This window comes from Schistocerca americana, chromosome 2 (genome assembly GCF_021461395.2).
Source record: "Schistocerca americana isolate TAMUIC-IGC-003095 chromosome 2, iqSchAmer2.1, whole genome shotgun sequence".
NCBI lineage: Eukaryota > Metazoa > Arthropoda > Insecta > Orthoptera > Acrididae > Schistocerca > Schistocerca americana.
The window spans coordinates 253,945,300-253,967,525 of NC_060120.1; the positions used below are offsets into that span (position 1 = coordinate 253,945,300).

Sequence of the window (22,226 nt, forward strand, 5' to 3'; positions counted from 1 at the left end):
AGCCTTAACGTTCTGTAACGCAAGTCTTTTTCCAAGTGGACTAGTGTGTCTTTCCCAATTTTTTGATGTTGCTGCAGAATATATATGTAATTTATTGATCATTTAAAAATTTAGGACAATTTAGAATTTCCTGCAATTTTTTGCTGTGGGCTAAGCAAAAGTGTGCTTCTCGCAAGTCAAACTATGGTCAAGTGGGCTGTAACTGCAGCACCATCACAAACGTCATACTTGTGGAGATTGGAACCTCGTGTTATGTTGTCAGTTCAGCAGCATGCGTTCAGCATCCAGCTGAGGTCTGGTTTGCAGCTGGATTTCGCATGTGTGGGGTGCAATGCATGGCCCAGGACCACATGGGGCAGAGACTGCATGTGGGAGGCGGCTGTGCAGTATTTCTTTAAATAAAGACACAAACATACCTTTCCTATTCCAACCGTAGGTGTTTAAATAGCAGTCCGTTTTAAACTTAGGGAAAATTGTTCTAGGTTTCTAAACATGGCGTGCCAATCTATGACGTCCGAGACACGGAATCTATTGTTAAATCTTTTAATATGAGGTCAAGTGCTTTCTGAGAAGTGAGAAAAGCCATTTGTTTTTGAATTTCCCTTCATTGCGCGCATTTGATAACATTCTAAACTTGAAACACATAAAATATGAGAACCATGCAGGGTTTCCCCATGTTGTCAGGTCCACTATCTTGGATTTAAATGTAAAGGCAGTCTTGTAGACTGCTGTAATGTCTCCATGTCGGAACCTTGGGGCACTCTCTTGGATTCTGGCATCTTAGAGGCTGTCTTTGTATTCTCAGGTTGTCGTCTTGGATTCTGAAGTTATAGACATTCTTCTCATATCTCCAGGTCACCTCTTGGATGTTTTGAATTTCATATCAATAGTACAACTGCCCTTCTTGGTTTTTGACTTTTTCACCATTGTACACTTAGCCCAATTGGGCTATTTTGAATTTCCCAAATTTTTTTAATTTCCCGTCATTTTTTGCATAGGGGGATTGGCCTACGAAGGTATAGGAGTGAGGACGCGAAATCAGGCAACGTTGGACATTGATGACATCGTAAGGGGGGGGGGGCAAGGTATATCTGGAAATTGTCTTCAAAAGTACCCAGCACAACTACTCGTGTATTCCTCACATTGATTTTTCAAACTTTTGCCAAATTGTACTGATAAGCATTTCCTCTTGCAGATGCCCCACTTGGATCTCGACCCAGAAGACTGTATTGTGGAATATTACCTGAGGAACAGCAATGGTAAGCGATGCTCACTTGTCTGTTATGCAGTTTTGCTAGTACGCAGAGTCATAGTGCAATGTTGAATTCTTATTTGTTCATGCTCGAATACTCAGTGCCTTATTACAGATTCTAAGCTGGACTCTATTTCTATCTATTCATCTTTGTGTTGCCATTACATGCAAATACCTTCGTCATTCTGTTTACGTGCAATAAACTTCATCTGCCTGTATAATGGTTCACCTGTGTTCCTCCTCCAACTGCCTAATTACCTATTCGTTGGTATGCCTTTCATATTGTATGTTCCATCACTATTACTCACATTTTTTAACTGAATTCAATTTTTACTTCTATCCAAACATATTTCAATCATTTTTTAGATATCTACAATGATCTACAATGGAAAAGAAAGGAATTGTTGTTTTCTTCCCCATAAATATTCCGAAATATGTAATTTTTGATACCAACCAGCTGAGATAATTTAATATTAATAGCATAAAATAATCGACGAAAGTAAAAAATATAAAAATGCAGCAAGCAGAACAGGCAAAAATTAATATGGACTACTAAGAAATGAGAATGACAGAAAGTGTAAAATCGCGAAACAGTAATGGCTAGAGGAGAAATGGGAAGTTCTAGAAATACACATGACTATAGGAAAGATGGGCGCACTATAATAGGAAGATGAATGAAACTTCTGGAGAAAAAGATAGCAGCGGCATGAATGTCAAGAGCTCAGATGGCAAGTCATTACTAAGAAAAGAGGGGCAGGTTGAAAGGTTGAAGGAATGTGAAGAAGATGCAGCAGATCTACTAGAAAGCCTGCCTTCACGAAGCTTGTCCGTCCTCTTCTTGAGTACTGTAGTGCAGTATGGGATCCTTACCAGACAGAATTGACGGAAGATATTGAAAAAGTTCAATGAAGATCAGCTCGTTTTGTATTATAGAGGAGAAAGTGTCATAGATATGGTAAACATGTTGGAGTGACAATTGTTAAAACAAAGGCTTTTCATGAAATTGTAATCACCAAATTCCTCGTCTGAATGACAAAATATTATGTTGAATCCAACCTGCCTAAGGACTAATGACGATTGTCATAAAATCAGGTAAACCAATGCTCACACGGTAAGATTTAAGTGTTCTTCCTTCCCACGGGCTATTCGAGAGTGTAATGGTAAAGAAACAGTCTAAAAGAGGATGTATGAACCTTCTGCCAGACACTTAATTGTGAGTTGTAGAGTTGTCATGTCGATGAATACGTAGAAATCCAGTGAGAGGTAAAATAAAATTTTTGACGGGTAAAAACGCAAGTTTTTGATTGTTTAGATCACGAAACGAAATCATTATTAAAAGAGTATTGCCATTATCACTATTTTGTACGACAATAATACAAATTATATAAATTACTAATAATTACATTTTTTCAAACAGTTCTGATTATTTTCAAATTCTGGCATTTACTCTTGTGCTGGAGGTTAACCATGCATCTACGACAGTAAAGAAGAGGTATATACATAATGTATGCTTAAATATCTTACGAAAATGCCTCAGCAAATTGTAGGTGGTTCCTGCAGCGGACCAGAAACTACTTCATTATTCACTTCGCAACGATAAGCGAAGTAATTGGCAGCACAACATAACAGTAACTATGCAATAGCTTCAATATTTCTGTAAGGCCTACACAGTGATGTTGTTATTACTTGAGGCAGTGGTCAGATGCAAAGCGCTGGCAGCCTGAAGTCTTCCTGTGTCCGTCAATTCAGAAGTAAAGAGTCCAGCTGTCAAGTGATTTACAGTCAATAAGTATGTTGCATACATTTTAAGTTGATTGATTTTAAATGGGAGCCCAGTGTGTTGGACAACAAAGTGTCGCTAGAAAAAGGATGGAGCATGTTTTGTGACATCTACCCTTAATATGGATGGTTAACTTTCTTTTCTGAGAAGGATTTGAAAGTAGCACTGAAATCGATTCTTTCTTTCTCTCGCTGACGCCATAGTCCCGCAGCGATCGCAGGGTCGGCATGGTTACAACGCGGGTTCAGCCGTGTCACTATTGATTGATTTGGCAGTGTTAGTGTTAGGGATGGCCAGATGTCCTTCCTGCCGCCACCCCATACCCCCCAGGACGGAATCAGTGTACCCCAACTGTCTGCATCTAGCGTAAATCTTGAAATAGCGCGCATGTGTTTCAAATGTCTGTGACGCGTGTAACTGAGGCGGAACGTGCGGACCAGCCCGGTTTTCACCTAGCGGGATGTGGAAAACCGCCTAAAAACCACATCCAGGCTGGCCGGCACACCGAACCTCGTCGTTAATTCGCCGAGCGGATTCCATCCGGGGCCGGCGCGCCTACCCGAGTCTAGGAAGCAGCGCGTTAGCGCGCTCGGCTACCTTGGCGAGTAGCACTGAAATCGATTCATCGTTCAATAAAAAGGATAGTTGGAAATAAGCAGAATCAACTGTCTGACTGACTCATTTAGTTTCATAAAATATCTATGAAAACTAAATATAATTTATCTTTCTTCATTGCAAAAATAAAAGTCTTCAGACAAAATTCTTTTTCGTTCCAAATTTTAGTTAGGTGCTAATGTAGGTGGTAGCGGCTGCGGGTACTAACTAATTACTAATTGCACTCACGGGTAATTGTCTCAAAAAGTCTGGAAACCACTCCTCTTTCTGTTGTACCTATTTGCGCCATATTGAGCGTCATAACGTCGTTAACTCTGTCTTCGTGCTGGAACACACTCTGCGGTGTCCCATACTTTGCAACCTGCGCTCATTCCGCCACCAGATGCGCTGAAAGGCAGTGGATCTTGCTCATGCTGTTCTAGGCAGTTACGCGAGTGGCCAACACGCGTTCTGACGTCGTCCCAGTGACAGGTGACACTGCGGTATCGCGTTCTCTGCGTCGACAAGAGCGCTCTGTCTCCAGCTTATCTGCTTGTATCTGACAGAAGGGGGTGGCGCAGTGGACTCACATTCAGGAGAATGGCGTTTTCGGATCCTTGTCCGGCCGTCCAAATTTAGCTCTTCTGTGGCTTCTCTGCGTCGCTGAAGACGAATGCGAGGATGGTTCCTCTGAAACGGACACATCCCTAGTCCTTTTCTATGCGTCCCTCTCATTGATCCCCGTTCACCTCCACCGTGGCCTGTGCTCTGTCTCTAATGACGCCGTCGATGACACGTTAAACCCTAAAATTCCTCCCCTTTCGTTGCTCGTAAGTGTACAGGGCAATTCAAAACGAAAACGTCAACAGCTGTCAATGACGACTATAACTACCTGATCATAGCCATACATCATAACGAATTACAGAGAATGTAAAAGAAACTTCAGAATTGCAATCTTCACGCAAGCTTAATGAATCAGCAGCCGGCGTGCAGAGGATTGCAAGACGACGCTGGGGTCCGCTCTTGACCGCCTGTATCTCCGAACCTGCCACGCGTGGGTTCCTTTCTGTGGGGTTCTATGAGAACTTTGTGTTGTCTTTTATGCCGGAAACAGTTTCAGAACTAAAAGTGTACATTTTTAGTGCAGAATCCAGATGCGCTTCAGAATACACTGATCAGCCAGAACGCTATGACCGCCTACCTAATAGCCGTATGCCCACCTTTGGCACGAATAACAGCGGCGACGGGTCGTGCCTGGAATCAATGAGGCCTTGGTAGATCGCTGGAGGCAGCTGGCACCACATCTTCGTACACAAGTCACTTAATTCCCGTAAATTCCGGGGAGGGTGGCGATGAGCTCTGACGCGACGTTCAGTTACATCCCAGATGTGCTCGGTAGAGTTCACATCTGGCGAGATGGGGGGGGGGGGGGGGGGGCAGCACATCCATTGGAACTCGCCACTGTGTTTCTCGAAACATTCCATCACACTCCTGGCCTTGTGACATGACGCATTACATTGTGGAAAAATGTCACTGCCGTCGGATAACATGACCGTCATGAAGGGGTGTACGTGGTGTGCAACAAGTGTACGATACTCCTTGGCCGTCACGGTGCCTTGCACGAGCTCCACTGGCCCCATGGATACCCATGTGAATGTTCCCCAAGGCACAGTGGAACAGCCGCTAGCTTGTCTCCTTCCCACAGTACATGTGGCAAGGAGATGTTCCTGTGGTAGACGTTGGATTCGCTCACTGCCATCAGATGATGAAGAAGGTATCGGGATTCATCAGACCGTGCAACACTGTGCTACTGCGCCAACGTCCACTGCCAATGGTCACGTGCTCATTTCAGTAGTGGTTGCCGATGTCGTGGTGTTAACATTGGCACATGCAAGGCTCGTCGGCTGCGGAGGCTCGTCGTTAGGAGTGTTCGGTGCACTTTTTATTCAAACACACTTGTACTCTGCCCGGATTTAAAGTCCGATGTTAGTTTCGCCACGGTTCGCCGCCGTCCTGTTTTACCAGTCTGCACAGCCTACGACGTCCGACATCTGTAATAATGAGGGGTGGCCGCCCAAACCAACGATTTCACTTTGGTTTCGCCATGTTTTGAAGACACCCACCACAGTACTCCTCGAATGCCCGGTAAGTCGTGCAGTTTCCGAAATGCTCGTACCAAGCTCTGGGTCATCACAATCTGCCCTCGGTCAAACTCAGACAGGTCGCACTCCTTCCCGATACTACATGCACCGTACGTTGTGTCTGGCCAGCAGTCATCTCTCGCCAAGTGACGCTGCTACCGCTTACGACGGGAACCCTCTGTAGATCGCTCTCTGATACAGTCGAAACTTGGCGTACTGAGAGAAGGGTGAAAATAAAGACATATCTACTTTGGCTTACATGTCAAGACAGGTTTCGAGTGAATGATTGTCAGACTTTCGAAGCGACTTCATCAGTCAATTCGCGCATCTTAAAACCAAGTGAGTTGGTAGCGCAGTGGCTTGGGGCACCGTTTCGAAATCTCGTGCACCACATTCAAATCCAGACTTCTGTTTTGTTTTTCTTTAGTTGTTGCGAAAGTACATCATATCAACATTTACAATAAAATGAATACCCGTAGCTGCATACAGGCGTTGATATAAGTCAACGGGGACAGTTGAAAATGTGTGCCCCGACTGGGACTCGAACCCGGAATCTCCTGCTTACATGGCAGACGCTCTATCCATCTAAGCCACCGAGGACACAGGATAGTGCGACTGCAGGGACTTATCTCTGGTACGCCTCCCGTGAGACCCACATTCGCAACTTATTGTCCCGCACTATATTCATAGTGCCCCTGCCCATTGTCATCATTACTCGCGGCTTTACTGCCGATTCCCGTAAGAGTTTAGGCACTGTTTGTGCATTCGCACAGAACAAGATGGTCAAATGGCCGGTGAGCCTTAACTACATATACATCAACATTTCTTTTGACATTGTAAGATGCAATGGAATTATTGACAAATGAATTAAGCATTTTCAATCTTATTAAAAATAGATTGTGTCGTCATAGATCTTGTATAATGTTATTTAATTAACATTAATTCATAAAAACTGTGGAAGCATAAAAAATTCGGATCACCACGGTCACTGTTCGAAAGCACATATGTCACAGTCACATTTTTTTGTGTGAATACCGTTAGGAAAACAACCTCACGAACTGGCGATAATTTCAGGGTAAGCCAAGCATATCGAAGCATTTTCATGAAATCCGTAGCCTGCAGTTGATTTTCGATCAAGGTGTGTATTTTAATTGCATCGCTTCTACTTGTGACTTTACTGTGCGGTGAGAGTGGGGCATGTCTGTAATCGGCGAATGTAATTATTCATCAGTCAGTAAAATTATACGTCGGAGGGTTTACATAACGGCATACACTTTGGCGGAATTACTTTTAATGAACACATCGGTATTCCAATTTTATTGACTAGCAGCCCACCGTATAAGAAGACGTCGTTTTCTCCACCCTCACGACTCAACAGTGTACAGAAACGGCTCTATTTTTATGTAAGATCGCAAAACTTTGTCCAGAAGTGGATGATAGGTTCCTTTTGTGAGCTTTACGGATTTTGAGCCTGTTGCGTCCATACTCTGAAGTTGTTTCATTAACGGCTTTATGTCTTCATGGACTTCTTGGAGACAAACGAAAACTGTTGGTAGCATTTTTGTGGAACACGATAACTCGAGTCGATTCTGATGATAAAATCTACTGTTAACAACATTTGAAATCTTTATTTCTTTTGCCATTATTTACATTGTATTTCAACGCCGTAAAAACATGTCGCACACTTCCACGGCGGCAGTACACATATGGGACACAAGATTTCAGAACTAAATAGTACTCCTGACTATTCGCTAACGACGTGCTTGGCTTTACACCGCGCTAGCAAACTGATGAAGTTGCATCAACGCTTTGACCATCATTTTCTGGGAAGCTATTTTATGTTGGCACCTAAGCCAAAACAGGCGTCTCTTTATTGTCATCCTTCTGTCACCTCACCAAGTTTCACTGCATCTGGGAGCGACCTGTGACGGGTTCCTCTTGTTAGATGTTTGTCCCCAAGTGACCAACGAACACATACAAAGTAAGTAATAAGAAAGTCAAATTTCTTTTACATTCTCAGCAATTCTTATCGATGTATGGCTATACAGTTATAGCCCTTTGTAGCCGCTGTATTCATTTTGAATTTCCCTGCTTATGGCTCTAATTTTATTTAACAACACTTGCTATGATGTTATTTTTGTTTGTCCGTGCCGATTGATAAGGAAACTGTTTTCTTCCATATGAATGGTGAACGAAAGAAAGTGGACACATCGTCTGAATTACGCCAGTTTGCTTCCAGTGTGTTCAGTTTTAGATCTCTGGTTTGGTAATGCGGAAACTAGTAGGATGGGTAAGGTCAAGTCAGCAGATCTACTATCAGAAGACATAAAGGGAGCCACCAGCACACAAATGCCAACCCCTGTGGTTACTGGGGTCAGGTGAGATACCGTCGTTAGGTCAGTTTCAGTATTCAGAGAGCCATGATTAAAGGGAAATAAACTGACAGGGACTCATAGGTCATCTTACAAAAACAGAGCGAAAAGTGAAATCAGCTTACTTCATCAGAAAATTGGGGGAGGGATGGTAAAAATTAAGTAAATGATTTGTTAACTTATTTGCAAGGTATTACTAGTTGGAAGGAAATTGTCTGTCTGGATGTCATATAACCACAGTGATAGAAAATCTTAATGTAAATGGTTATAAGTTAGCTGCTTATTCATGTAGACAGATTATGGATAAAGGAGAAGTTGTCACATTCATACGAAAGAAAATAAATATAAAAACGTAGAAATAACAGAATGCTGTGTAGATCAAGATATAAAAACATACACTTTTGAACTATAGTTGTGATTGGTGCAGTATACAGGCCTCCATTGGGTAATTGAGAAATTTTCATGAAAAATTTTGATGTATTATTGTGCTCACTGTGTCAGACAGAAGGAACGGGTTATTAATTTGTGGTGATTTTAATGTAAATTTCTTGAAGGAATTGTGATGTAGAGGTGCTTTTAGCCACTTGTCACTTGGTATCAGTCATAAATTGGGGTACACTGAAAGAACCTACCCACAGATTGACTGTAAATCAATCAGCAGTCGGGGTTAAACCGGGCAGCGTTGCATCATGACAAGGGCAATTCTTTCCTCCACGGGGAGGCATAACAGCCGAAACAAAACGTCTACTTCAACTTTAGCGAGAACTTCAATCAACAGTGAAGAATTATCCAGCAATGCAAAAATTTTATTAGGTGACGTTTGTTTTAAAAAATTAGAGTTGACGTCCTTGCTGTGTAAGAAACTAAAAACTGAAGGAGTGAGTCTGGTCATAGAAAAGCCTCATGAACAATATGGAAGTGCAGCGCTCGTGAGTCCAGGAATCAGCGTTAAGTCTTCATGTCCGACACCCAGGGACAGCATAGAATTACTAACGCTAGAACTAAAGACCCGCAAAATAACATTAATCTGCAAACTACCTAACGCTGACTTCAGTTTCGGCAGCTCCATGGATTTCGCCTCAAAGAGTATCAAATGCGTACTGGGAGATTTGAGTTCCAGGAGCACAGCGTTGGCTACTAAACTACAGACCAGAACGGGTGAGTAGTCAACCGAACTGCCTGTCTGTTCGTTTCTTCACGTTCGATTCCTATTGCTGCCATCTTTTTTTTCATTTTATTTTATTCCTCGCAATGTCAAACTATTAATTATAAAATTTAAATATATTTGAACAGTTCACTTTATATATTCAAAATTGATGTATTCAATTTGGTTGCGGTTACTACCCTTCTAAGTCAAAGGGCTGCCGATGGTGCTGAAAAAAGCGAGTCTTCTTCTTCTTTTACATCTACATCTACATCTACATGATTACTCTGCAATTCACATTTAAGTGCTTGGCAGAGGGTTCATCGAACCACAATCATACTATCTCTCTACCATTCCACTCCCAAACAGCGCGCGGGAAAAAAGAACACCTAAACCTTTCTGTTCGAGCTCTGATTTCTCTTATTTTATTTTGATGATCATTCCTACCTATGCAGGTTGGGCTCAACAAAATATTTTCGCATTCGGAAGAGAAAGTTGGTGACTGAAATTTCGTAAATATATCTCGCCGCGACGAAAAACGTCTTTGCTTTAATGACTTCCATCCCAACTCGCGCATCATATCTGCCACACTCTCTCCCCTATTACGTGATAATACAAAACGAGCTGCCCTTTTTTGCACCCTTTCGATGTCCTCCGTCAATCCCACCTGGTAAGGATCCCACACCGCGCAGCAATATTCTAACAGAGGATGAACGAGTGTAGTGTAAGCTGTCTCTTTAGTGGATTTGTTGCATCTTCTAAGTGTCGTGCCAATGAAACGCAACCTTTGGCTCGCCTTCCCTAGAATATTATCTATGTGGTCTTTCCAACTGAAGTTGTTCGTAATTTTAACACCCAGGTACTTAGTTGAATTGACAGCCTTGAGAATTGTATTATTTATCGAGTAATCAAATTACAACGGATTTCTTTTGGAACTCATGTGGATCACCTCACACTTTTCGTTATTTAGCGTCAACTGCCACCTGCCACAACATACAGCAATCTTTTCTAAATCGCTTTGCAACTGATACTGGTCTTCGGATGACGGTAAATTACAGCATCATCTGCAAACAACCTGAGAGAACTGCTCAGATTGTCACCCAGGTCATTTATATAGATCAGGAACAGCAGAGGTCGCAGGACGCTTCCCTGGGAAACACCTGATATCACTTCAGTTTTACTCGATGATTTGCCGTCTATTACTACGAACTGCGACCTTCTTGACAGGAAATCACGAATCCAGTCGCACAACTGAGACGATACCCCATAGGCCCGCAGCTTGATTAGAAGTCGCTTGTGTCAAAAGCCTTCCGGAAATCCAGAAACACGGAATCAACTTGAGATCCCCTGTCGATAGCGGCCATTACTTCGTGCGAATAAAGAGCTAGCTGCGTTGCACAAGAACGATGTTTTCTGAAACCATGCTGATTACGTATCAATAGATCGTTCCCTTCGAGGTGATTCATAATGTCTGAATACAGTATATGATCCAAAACCCTACTGCAAACCGATGTCAATGATATAGGTCTGTAGTTCGATGGATTACTCCTTCTTAAACACTGGTGCGACCTGCGCAATTTTCCAATCTGTAGGTACAGATCTATCGGTGAGCGAGCGGTTGTATATGATTGCTCAGTAGGGAGCTATTGTATCAGCGTAATCTGAAAGGAACCTAATTGGTATACAATCTGGACCTGAAGACTCGCCCGTATCAAGCGATTTGAGTTGCTTCGCAACCCCTAAGGTATCTACTTCTAAGAAACTCATGCTAGCAGCTGTTCGTGTTTCAAATTCTGGAATATTCCATTCGTCTTCCCTGATGAAGGAATTTCGGAAAACTGCGTTCAATAAAGTGGCACAGTCGTCGGTAACAGTACCATCGGCACTGCGCAGCGAAGGTATTGACTGCGTCTTGCCGCTTGCGTACTTTACATACGACCGGAATTTCTTCGGATTTTGTACCAAATTTCGAGACAATGTTTCGTTGTGGAACCTATTGAAGGCATCTCGCATTGAAGTCCGTGCCAAATTTCGCGCGTCTGTAAATTTTAACCAATCTTCGGGATTTCGCGTTCTTCTGAACTTCGCATGCTTTTTCCGTTGCCTCTGCAACAGCGTTCGGACCTGTTTCTTCTTCTTCTTCTGCTACTGCTGCTGCTGCATACCCGCTAATGGTTATATATTTGATTTAAGCTTGAATTTTGTCTCTCTGGTGTTGATAATGAGGCCCATTTTCCTCCTGTGTTCTACCACTGCTGTAAGAAGGTCTTGTAGGTCATTCATGTTATCAGCATTTTCTATCTCTTCCAGTATGGATCAAATCCCCCTCACTTCTTATTCATGTCGTCTGTCTGACGTTGCGGAGCCATGATATCCTCCTCCTATCAATTCCTCTCGTGCCTTCAGTGTTCCCCACGATTATCAGCTGAAGAAAGCGATACCTTTCATTTCGTATCAAATGACCTAAGTAAGCTGTTTTCTTACGTTTGATCGTGGTAGCAGTTCTGGATCTCTTTTTAGTATTTTAAACACCTCTTTATTTGTTTTCCTTGCTGTCCACGGAATTTTAAGGACTCTTCGATATGACTACATCTCGAATGCTTCCAACTAGTTTATAGTGTTTACTTTTAGCATCCAACTTTCCACGCCATACGAAAGTACTGACCACACATAGGTCTTTATAAATCTAATTCTGAGATTAACATCAAAGTCAGTGCTTGTAAACCTTTTATTAAACTTCATGAATGCGCTATGAGCCTTCTCTATTCTACATATGATTTCCATGTCAGAAGACCAATTTTCGCATAGCCACGTTTCCAAGTAGTTGAATCTGTTCTTCCTTTCTATATTGTTGATTGGTATGCAATGGTTATATATTTGATTTAAGCTTGAATTTTGTCTCTCTGGTGTTGATAATGAGGCCCATATTCCTCCTGTGTTCTACCACTGCTGTAAGAAGGTCTTGTAGGTCATTCATGTTATCAGCATTTTCTATTTCTAGTCTTTCATCTACAAAAAGGCTATTATTATTGTAATCCCGGACAGTTTTCTTTTGCTAACCGTCCTGTGCTGTTTCTCCTTGGTCATTTTCTATATATGAGAAGGTTTTTTTACGATGTATAACAGCCGTTTTCTTTATCTTCTTATGTACGTCAAGTCGCAGTGTATTTGCTGCAGTCGTTCTAACTCTTCACACTGTTGTTTCAGCCACTTATTTTTTGCTGCTCTGATCTCCTTTCTTAAGACCTTCAGCGTGTTCCTATATTTTTCCGGCTTTCTTTCGTTGTTTTTTTTATTTTTTCTTCTTTTTTCAAATAATGCCAAAATTTCTTCTGTCATACAATTCTTCTTTCGTGTTTTCTGCTTGTAACCTATTTCATTCTCTGCAACATCTGTCACAATTTTTTTTTCCATTTCCTCCCACACACCGTTTATGTTTCTTCCCTCTTGTGCTTGCGGTTTGACTGCATCTGCAATTCTTTCCTTGGTATTTGACGTTACCCTGTTTTTAATAACTTCATCTTTAAGTCTATCGTATTCTAGTTTTCACTGTTGTGTATACCACTTCTCATTTATTATTTTTATTTTATTCCTGCTACTGCTAAGACATAGTCTGAGAGAACGCCGACTCCCGGACAGCGAGTATACGAGGAAATTTGGTATGAAAATGTTTCGTGAAATGCCCTTTTCCAGTAGATCTTTGGAGGAGAAAGTAACATTTAAAGAGTTAGGTAGAAGAAAAGAATCTGAGATGTGGTGTTACAGACGAATGTTATAAGTTAGGTCGACTGATAAGGTAAGGAATGAGAAGGTTCTGCGCTGAATCGGAGAGGAAAGGAATATGTGAAAAGCACTGATATGGAGAAGGGATAGGATGATAGGATTTCTGTTAAGACATGGAATGACTTCCATGGTTCTAAAACGAGCTGTAGAGGGCAAAAGCTGTAGAGGAAGACAGGGTCTGGAATACATTCAACACGGAATTGAGGACGTAGGTTACAAGTGCTACTCTGAGATGAAGAGGTTGGCACAGGAGAGGAAGTCGCGGCGAGCCGCATCAAACCAGTCAGAAGACTGACGACCCAGAAAAAAGTAGATCTACTCCAAATGTAAATTTAACAACAGGACCTTGTGGAACGAGGTTCAGCGATTTGGCTCAAACTGTGTGAGTAAAAGTAGGTAGACACCGCTTTACAGTTCGTAGAATATTAAAGTTCCTAGAGTATTTCGTCTGAGTGGGCCGCAGCAAAAAGTAAAACGCTCTCTAAAGATTTACGAGTAGAGTACATGGGATTTTTGAGCAGATAACCTGTCACCTTTCTCAAGATGCTGTTTTTGCTGGAGATGTTGCCTTTCAAACCCATGCTGTGTTCTAAAACATAGGGTGCGGTCCAGAGTAATTCCATGGTATACTGGAGTGTCCGTTTTCTTTTAGAATGCCTGTTTCTTAGGTAGAAAGCACATACTTGAAGTCTTTCCCGGATTGGGCTAGAGACGGTTCACATCATAATTCTCTCCCAAACCTTCGAGTGAACTGCTTATTTTGACTTCAGCTTCCTCAAACATCCTCTCTTGGGCCATCCTCACAAATAAATCGCCTTGCATTTGGAAGATATGGCTGATCATTCGTATATATGTTGTGGAGAACGCGTGACAACATGCTGTCTTGGAGTAATCCGTTCTTCTGATTTCTCCATTGCACGTAACAGCGTGTTGGCGTAATGTTCAAGTTACACCGACTAGTAGTTTGTCGGCTCATGATTGGTTGCCACTGCTACCAACATTTTATCTCTCAGGAAGTTAAATGATTAATTATAAAATTTATATAAATAGAACGATTTCAATTTATATACGTAAAACTAATGTATACAGTTTAATTACAGTTACTATCACTGTAAGCCAAAAGTCTGTAGGCCACCACATTGAAGTACATTGGTAAAATCTTGCACGATTCGCCACTGCTCAGTTGGCCTACTTGAGATCCATTGAGATAAATACGAAAGAGGTCCTCTAGCTGAAGACATCATTCAAGCAGATGAACAGCCGATGGTAAACACTTCAGAAGAGAGGAGGGAAAAATGGCCAGATCTGCTAGCTGATCTAGAGTCGGCTCAGAACAGTAGAAGATGATGGAAGTTAATTAAAAATTGTGCCATGACCCTAGGAATTCAGTTTAGTAACCCGTGGTCTAGGGGTAGCGTCTTTGATTCATAATCAAAACGTCTTCGGTCCCGGGTTCGATCCCCGCCACTGCCTAAATTTTGATAAATAATCAGCATTGGCGGCCGAAGACTTCCGGCATAAGAAGTCAGCCTCATTCTGCCAACGGCCTTGTCAAAGAGGGCGGAGGAGCGGATAGAGGTTCAGGGGTGGGAAATTGCCCCTAAAGGCGGAAAAATCAGCAATGATCAACGACATGAGGATGCAGAAGGCAATGGAAACCACTGCATTAAAGACACGTAACGTGTATCCACAGAACATGTGGCCTGTAATTGAAGAAGTGTCATGATGATCTCTCCATTGGCAAAAGATTCCGGAATAGTCCCCCATTCGGATCTCCGGGAGGGGACTGCCAAGGGGGAGGTTACCATGAGAAAAAGATTGAATAATCAACGAAAGGATAACGTTCTACGAGTCGGGGCGTGGAATGTCAGAAGCTTGAACGTGGTAGGGAAACTAGAAAATCTGAAAAGGGAAACGCAAAGGCTCAATCTAGATATAGTAGGGGTCAGTGAAGTGAAGTGGAAGGAAGACAAGGATTTCTGGTCAGATGAGTATCGGGTAATATCAACAGCAGCAGAAAATGGTATAACAGGTGTAGGATTCGTTATGAATAGGAAGGTAGGGCAGAGGGTGTGTTACTGTGAACAGTTCAGTGACCGGGTTGTTCTAATCAGAATCGACAGCAGACCAACACCGACAACGATAGTTCAGGTATACATGCCGACGTCGCAAGCTGAAGACGAACAGATTGATAAAGTGTATGAGGATATTGAAAGGGTAGTGCAGTATGTAAAGGGGGACGAAAATCTAATAGTCATGGGCGACTGGAATGCAGTTGTAGGGGAAGGAGTAGAAGAAAAGGTTACAGGAGAATATGGGCTTGGGACAAGGAATGAAAGAGGAGAAAGACTAATTGAGCTCTGTAACAAGTTTCAGCTAGTAATAGCGAATACCCTGTTCAAGAATCACAAGAGGAGGAGGTATACTTGGAAAAGGCCGGGAGATACGGGAAGATTTCAATTAGATTACTTCATGGTCAGACAGAGATTCCAAAATCAGATACTGGATTGTAAGGCGTACCCAGGAGCAGATATAGTCACAGATCACAATATAGTAGTGATGAAGAGTAGGCTGAAGTTCAAGGCATTAGTCAGGAAGAATGAATACGCAAAGAAGTGGGATACGGAAGTACTAAGGAGTGACGAGATACGTTTGAAGTTCTCTAACGCTATAGATACAGCAATAAGGAATAGCGCAGTAGGCAGTACTGTTGAAGAGGAATGGACATCTCTAAAAAGGGCCATCACAGAAGTTGGGAAGGAAAACATAGGTACAAAGAAGGTAGCTGCGAAGAAACCATGGGTAACAGAAGAAATACTTCAGTTGATTGATGAAAGGAGGAAGTACAAACATGTTCCGGGAAAATCAGGAATACAGAAATACAAGTCGCTGAGGAATGAAATAAATAGGAAGTGCAGGGAAGCTAAGACGAAATGGCTGCAGGAAAAATGTGAAGACATCGAAAAAGATATGATTGTCGGAAGGACAGACTCAGCATACAGGAAAGTCAAAACAACCTTTGGTGACATTAAAAGCAACGGTGGTAACATTAAGAGTGCAACGGGAATTCCACTGTTAAATGCAGAGGAGAGAGCAGATAGGTGGAAAGAATACATTGAAAGCCTCTATGAGGGTGAAGATTTGTCTGTTGTGATAGAAGAAGAAACAGGAGTCGATTTAGAAGAGATAGGGGATCCAGTATTACAATCGGAATTTAAAAGAGCTTTGAAGGACTTAGGTCAAATAAGGCAGAAGGGATAGATAACATTCCATCAGAATTTCTAAAATCATTGGGGGAAGTGGCAACAAAACGACTATTCACGTTGGTGTGTAGAATATATGAGTCTGGCGATATACCATCTGACTTTCGGAAAATTCCGAAGACGGCAAGAGCTGACAAGTGCGAGAATTATCGCACAATCAGCTTAACAGCTCATGCATCGAAGCTGCTTGCAAGAATAATATACAGAAAAATGGAAAAGGAAATTGAGAATGCGCTAGGTGACGATCAGTGGCTTCAGGAAAAGTAAAGGGACGAGAGAGGCAATTCTGACGTTATGGCTAATAATGGAAGCAAGGCTAAAGAAAAATCAAGACACTTTCAGAGGATTTGTCGACCTGGAAAAAGCGTTCGAAAATATAAAATGGTGCAAGCTGTTCGAGATTCTGAAAAAAGTAGGGGTAAGCTATAGGGAGGGACGGGTCATATACAATATGTACAACAACCAAGAGGGAATAATAAGAGTGGGAGGGACGGGTCATATACAATATGTACAACAACCAAGAGGGAATAATAAGAGTGGACGATCAAGAACGAAGTGCTCGTATTAAGAAGGGTGTAAGACAAGGCTGTAGCCTTTCGCCCCTACTCTTCAATCTGTACATCGAGGAAGCAATGATGGAAATAAAAGAAAGGTTCAGGAGTGGAATTAAAATACAAGGTGAAAGGATATCAATGATACGATTCGCTGATGACATTGCTATCCTGAGTGAAAGTGAAGAAGAATTAAATGATCTGCTGAACGGAATGAACAGTCTAATGAGTACACAGTATGATTTGAGAGTAAATCGGAGAAAGACGAAGGTAATGAGAAGTAGTAGAAATGAGAACAGCGAGAAACTTAACATCAGGATTGATGGTCACGAAGTCAATGAAGTTAAGGAATTCTGCTACCTAGGCAGTAAAATAACCAATGACGGACGGAGCAAGGAGGACATCAAAAGCAGACTCGCTACGGCAAAAAAGGCATTTCTGGCCAAGAGAGGTCTACTAATATCGAATACCGGCCTTAATTTGAGGAAGAAATTTCTGAGGATGTACGTCTGGAGTACAGCATTGTATGGTAGTGAAACATGGACTGTGGGAAAACCGGAACAGAAGAGAATCGAAGCATTTGAGATGTGGTGCTATAGACGAATGTTGAAAATTAGGTGGACTGATAAGGTAAAGAATGAGGAGGTTCTACGCAGAATCGGAGAGGAAAGGAATATGTGGAAAACACTGATAAGGAGAAGGGACAGGATGATAGGACATCTGCTAAGACATGAGGGAATGACTTCCATGGTACTAGAGGGAGCTGTAGAGTGCAAAAACTGTAGAGGAAGACAGAGATTGGAATACGTCAAGCAAATAATTGAGGACGTAGGTTGCAAGTGCTACTCTGAGATGAAGAGGTTAGCACAGGAAAGGAATTCGAGGCGGGACGCATTAAACCAGTCAGTAGACTGATGACCAAAAAAAAAACGCCAAATGAAATAGATCACCAAACACTTACGAACTGTAAAATAAGGAAGAAATTACAAACTAAGAAATTATCACGATACTCTGAGAAAAATGGCTTTTTTGGCTTGTCTTTACAAGAACAGAGGTGATATGGGCCATAAAACAAATGAAAAGTTACAGAGCTGTAAGCCGAAATGATATAAGAACAGAGCAGCCGAAGAATTTCGGAACAAAAGCTCTGAAGTGGTTGATTTCGTTAATGAATGAATGAGTTGAATCCCTTCCGAATACCCAAGCTGTGTAGAAAAGCACATGTAGCTACTCTCAAGCAAGGGAAAAAACCAAAAGAATCAAATTTTCGTTTGATCTCGTTTTTGTGTCACCTATATAATACCTGAGAGAATGATACTGACTAATATTTCATCAAGCATACCGACAATCCTTCTTTCCACGGACAATACGAGACTGGAATAGAAGGGAGAACCGATAGAGGTACTCAGGGTACCCTCCGCCACACACCGTCAGGTGGCTTGCGGAGTATGGATGTAGATGTAGATGTAGAAGTGTGAACGAATCATTTCAGAGCATGCTGGCTTTAGGCCAGGAAAGTCATGCTCTAGCCAGGTCCTTAAGCTTACCCAACACGTCAAAGATGCAGCTTTTATAGACCTCAGTGCTGCTTACCACACAGTGAATCAGAAAAACCTTATCCAAAAGCTGTACGTGACAGCGAGAGATTTCAGGCTGACAAAGGAAATCACAGGTAAGCTCCAAAGCAGCAGCTTCTATGTAACGCTGCAAGATGTGAAGAGTCAATGGAGAAATCAAAAGAACGGATTACTTTAAGATAGCGTGTTGTCGCGGGTTTTCCACAACATATGTACGAATGATCAGCCATATCTTCCAAATGCAAGGCGATTTATCTGTGAGGATAGGCCAAGAGAGGGTGTTTGAGGAAGCTGAAGTCAAAATAAGCAATGCACTCGAAGGTTTAGGAGAGAATTATGATGTGAACCGTCTCTAGCCCAATCCGTGAAAGACTTCAAGTATGTGCTTTCTGCCTAAGGGAATTACTCTGGATCTCACCCTATGCTTTAGAATACAGCATGGGTTTGAAAGGCAACATCTCCAGCAGAAACAGCATCTTGAGAAAGCTGACAGGTTATCTGCGGGGCTCAAATCTGCAGCTTCTACGGCCACGTGTGCTGGACACTTGTTTTCCTGTGGAAGAGTGTGGAGCGCATCAGGCCCACACCAGGCATGCAGACGTGGCCTTAGACAAGTCACTTGGTTTAGTTACCGAGTGCCTTAGACCAAACACAGTCCCGAAGATCTAACCTTTCGCTGGAGTCGCCCCTCCTCCCATAAGACGCACAATGGCAGGAGAAATTGAACAGGAAAAGAAGACAGAGAACCCAAAGCACTTGATACACAATTATACAGCTGGCGCACGTCTATTTAAGTCCAGGAAATTTTTTTGCCATTAGACGCCAAACCAGACGCAGGCGCCATTTCCTGCGGCAGCAAAGTGATCCTAAGCCAGAGGGCTTTACTCCAAAGGAAAAATTGTGTCGTTACCACCTACTGTACATCACTTGGAGAACGCTTAACAGATTAAAGACAGAAGTCTGAGGGAGCAGAACAAACTTAGTCTCATGATGGTGTGAGGAGGACGTTACGTGCAGCTGCAGAGCAGTCCGGACACCAAATCACCTACCAGTATGCCAAGACATGGACGAGTCCTGTGCTCTGGAAGATATTTTCTTTTTTAAAAAGAGATGAGAGAACTGGTGTAAATAGTTCAGAAGAAAAAGCAAGACAGTACACTGAAAAAGCAGTGTAGAGAAAATTTAGTGCATTCAAAACTAATCTCACATTCCCATCTAAAATAAGTAAGATCATCATGGCTTTAAAAAGTAAAACTTCATATGGGATGGATAATATCTCAAAGAAGAAACTGAAAACTTGTGTACCTATAATATGTAATGTTCTTGGTCAGTTATCTAATGCGTCATTAACCCAGCGTGTTTTCCCAGAAATTGTGAAATATGACATTGTCAGGGCTCCCTATAAAAAGAGTGACTCCAGAGATGCCAACAGCTACCGCCCATTGTCACTCCAAAAATTTTTGAAAATGTAATGCACTCAAGGGGTGCACAAACCTGTATAGCAATGAGATACTTAGTAAATCACACCGGTATTTCAAAAGAGACATTCTACTAAATCGACTATTTCTACATTTAGTGAACATGTAACAAAATACTTAAATGATAAAATGTCACGAATCTGGATCTACTGTGACTTTTCGAGGGCATCTGATTGTGTGAATCATTGTATTGTCTTAGAGAAGTTAAAAAAATGTGTGTGAAATCTTGTGGGACTTAACTGCTAAGGTCATCAGTCCCTAAGCTTACACACTATTTAACCTAAATTATGCCAAGGACAAACACACGCACCCATGCCCGAGGGAGGACTCGAACCTCCGCCGGGACCAGCCGCACAGTCCGTGACTGCAGCGCCTCAGACCGCTCAGCTAATCCCGCGCGGCTTTAGAGAAGTTAAGTTGTTTTGGAATACATATTTCATAACACGCCTGCTTTGGTTCTGATTTGAGAAACAGAATTCAGAAAGTTACCCTAGACTGTTGGAATAATACAAAGAGGGATGTCACGTCTACATCTACATCTACATACATACTCCGCAATCCACCATAAGGTGCGTGGCGGAGGGTACCTCGTACCACAACTAGCGTCTTCTCTCCCTGTTCCACTCCCAAACAGAACGAGGGAAAAATGACTGCCTATATGCCTCTGTACGAGCCCTAATCTCTCTTATCTTTGTGGTCTTTCCGCGAAATGATAAGTTGGCGGCAGTAAAATTGTAATGCAGTAAGCCTCAAATGCTGGTTCTCTAAATTTCCTCAGTAGCGATTCACGAAAAGAACGCCTCCTTTCCTCTAGAGACTCCCACCCGAGTTCCTAAAGCATTTCCGTAACACTAGGGTGATGATCAAACCTACCAGTAACAAATCTAGCAGCCCGCCTCTGAATTGCTTCTATGTCCTCCCTCAATCCGACCTGATACAGATCCCAAATGCTCCAGCAGTACTCAAGAATAGGTCGTATTAGTTTTTTATAAGCGGTCTCCTTTACAGATGAACCACATCTTCCCAAAATTCTACCAATGAACCGAAGACGACTATCCGTCTTCCCCACAACTGCCATTACATGCTTGTCCCACTTCATATCGCTCTGCAATGTTACGCCCAAATATTTAATCGACGTGACTGTGTCAACCGCTACACTACTAACGGAGTATTCAGACATTACAGGATTCTTTTTCCTATTCATCTGCATTAATTTACATGTATCTATATTTAGAGTTAGCTGCCATTCTTTACACCAATCACAAATCCTGTCCAAGTCATCTTGAATCCTCCTACAGTTACTCAACGACGACACCTTCCCGTACACCACAGCATCATCAGCAAACAGCCGCACATTGCTATCCACCCTATCCAAAAGATCATTTATGTAGATAGAAAACAACAGCGGACCTACCACACTTCCCTGGGGCACTCCAGATGATACCCTCACCTCCGATGAACACTCACCATCGAGAACAACGTACTGGGTTCTATTTCTTAAGAAGTCATTTGCATTGGGAGAAATTGCGATAGGTGTGCCACAGGGTTCGATCATTGGCCCATTTCTGTACTTGCTTTATGTTAATGTTCTACCATTTTATTTTAATCAGGAGGCAGAATTAGTTCTGTTTGCAGAAGATACAAGCATTGTGTCGAAGCCAAGCAAAGAAGTATCAACAGAGAAAACAGTAAATGATGTTTCTGTGAAAGGTACAGGAGGATTTTGGATAATTGGGCTAGCTTAAAACAATGATAAAATGCATTTCACCCAATATCGTACTGTCAGAAATATCCCATAATTTTTTAACCTAGCATGCCAACAAGAAATAATAAACAAGATAACCTATTGTAAGTTCTTAGGTGTACATGCTGCTGAAAATTTATAATGGAAAAAATACACAGTAGACCTGCTAAAACGTTTATGTTCCGCTACTTTTGCCATAAGAATAATTGCCAGTTGTGAGGATATAGGATAACATATTTAGCATATTATCATTCACTGTATTTTATTGGATAAACTTTTGAATCAACTACTCACTTAGGGAAAGAGAATTCATTGCACAAAAGACAGTAATCAGAATTATGTGTGGAGTTCACACATGTACATCTTGCAGGTGTCTCTCTAAGCAACTGGGAATTTGAAACACAGCCTCATAGTCATTCATACATTGAGGAAATTTGTGATCAACAATCTATCTGGATTTGAGAGCAACAAAGTTATTCACAAGTACAACATTAGTACGAAAAATGATTTTCGTTACGCTTTGATGAATTAATCTTTGGTTCAGATA

The 22,226-nt window shown here is 42.0% G+C and overlaps 1 protein-coding gene across 1 annotated transcript in view; it reads left to right on the top strand.

The window, feature by feature from the left end:
• The window catches only part of LOC124593934, a 278,695-nt gene that overhangs the window by 152,957 nt on the left and 103,512 nt on the right, over positions 1 to 22,226 (top strand). Inside the window, exon 3 of the mRNA XM_047132283.1 lies at positions 1,196 to 1,259. Within this exon, the coding sequence (XP_046988239.1) occupies positions 1,196 to 1,259 (64 nt within the window). The remainder of the gene's footprint in view (positions 1 to 1,195; positions 1,260 to 22,226) is intronic.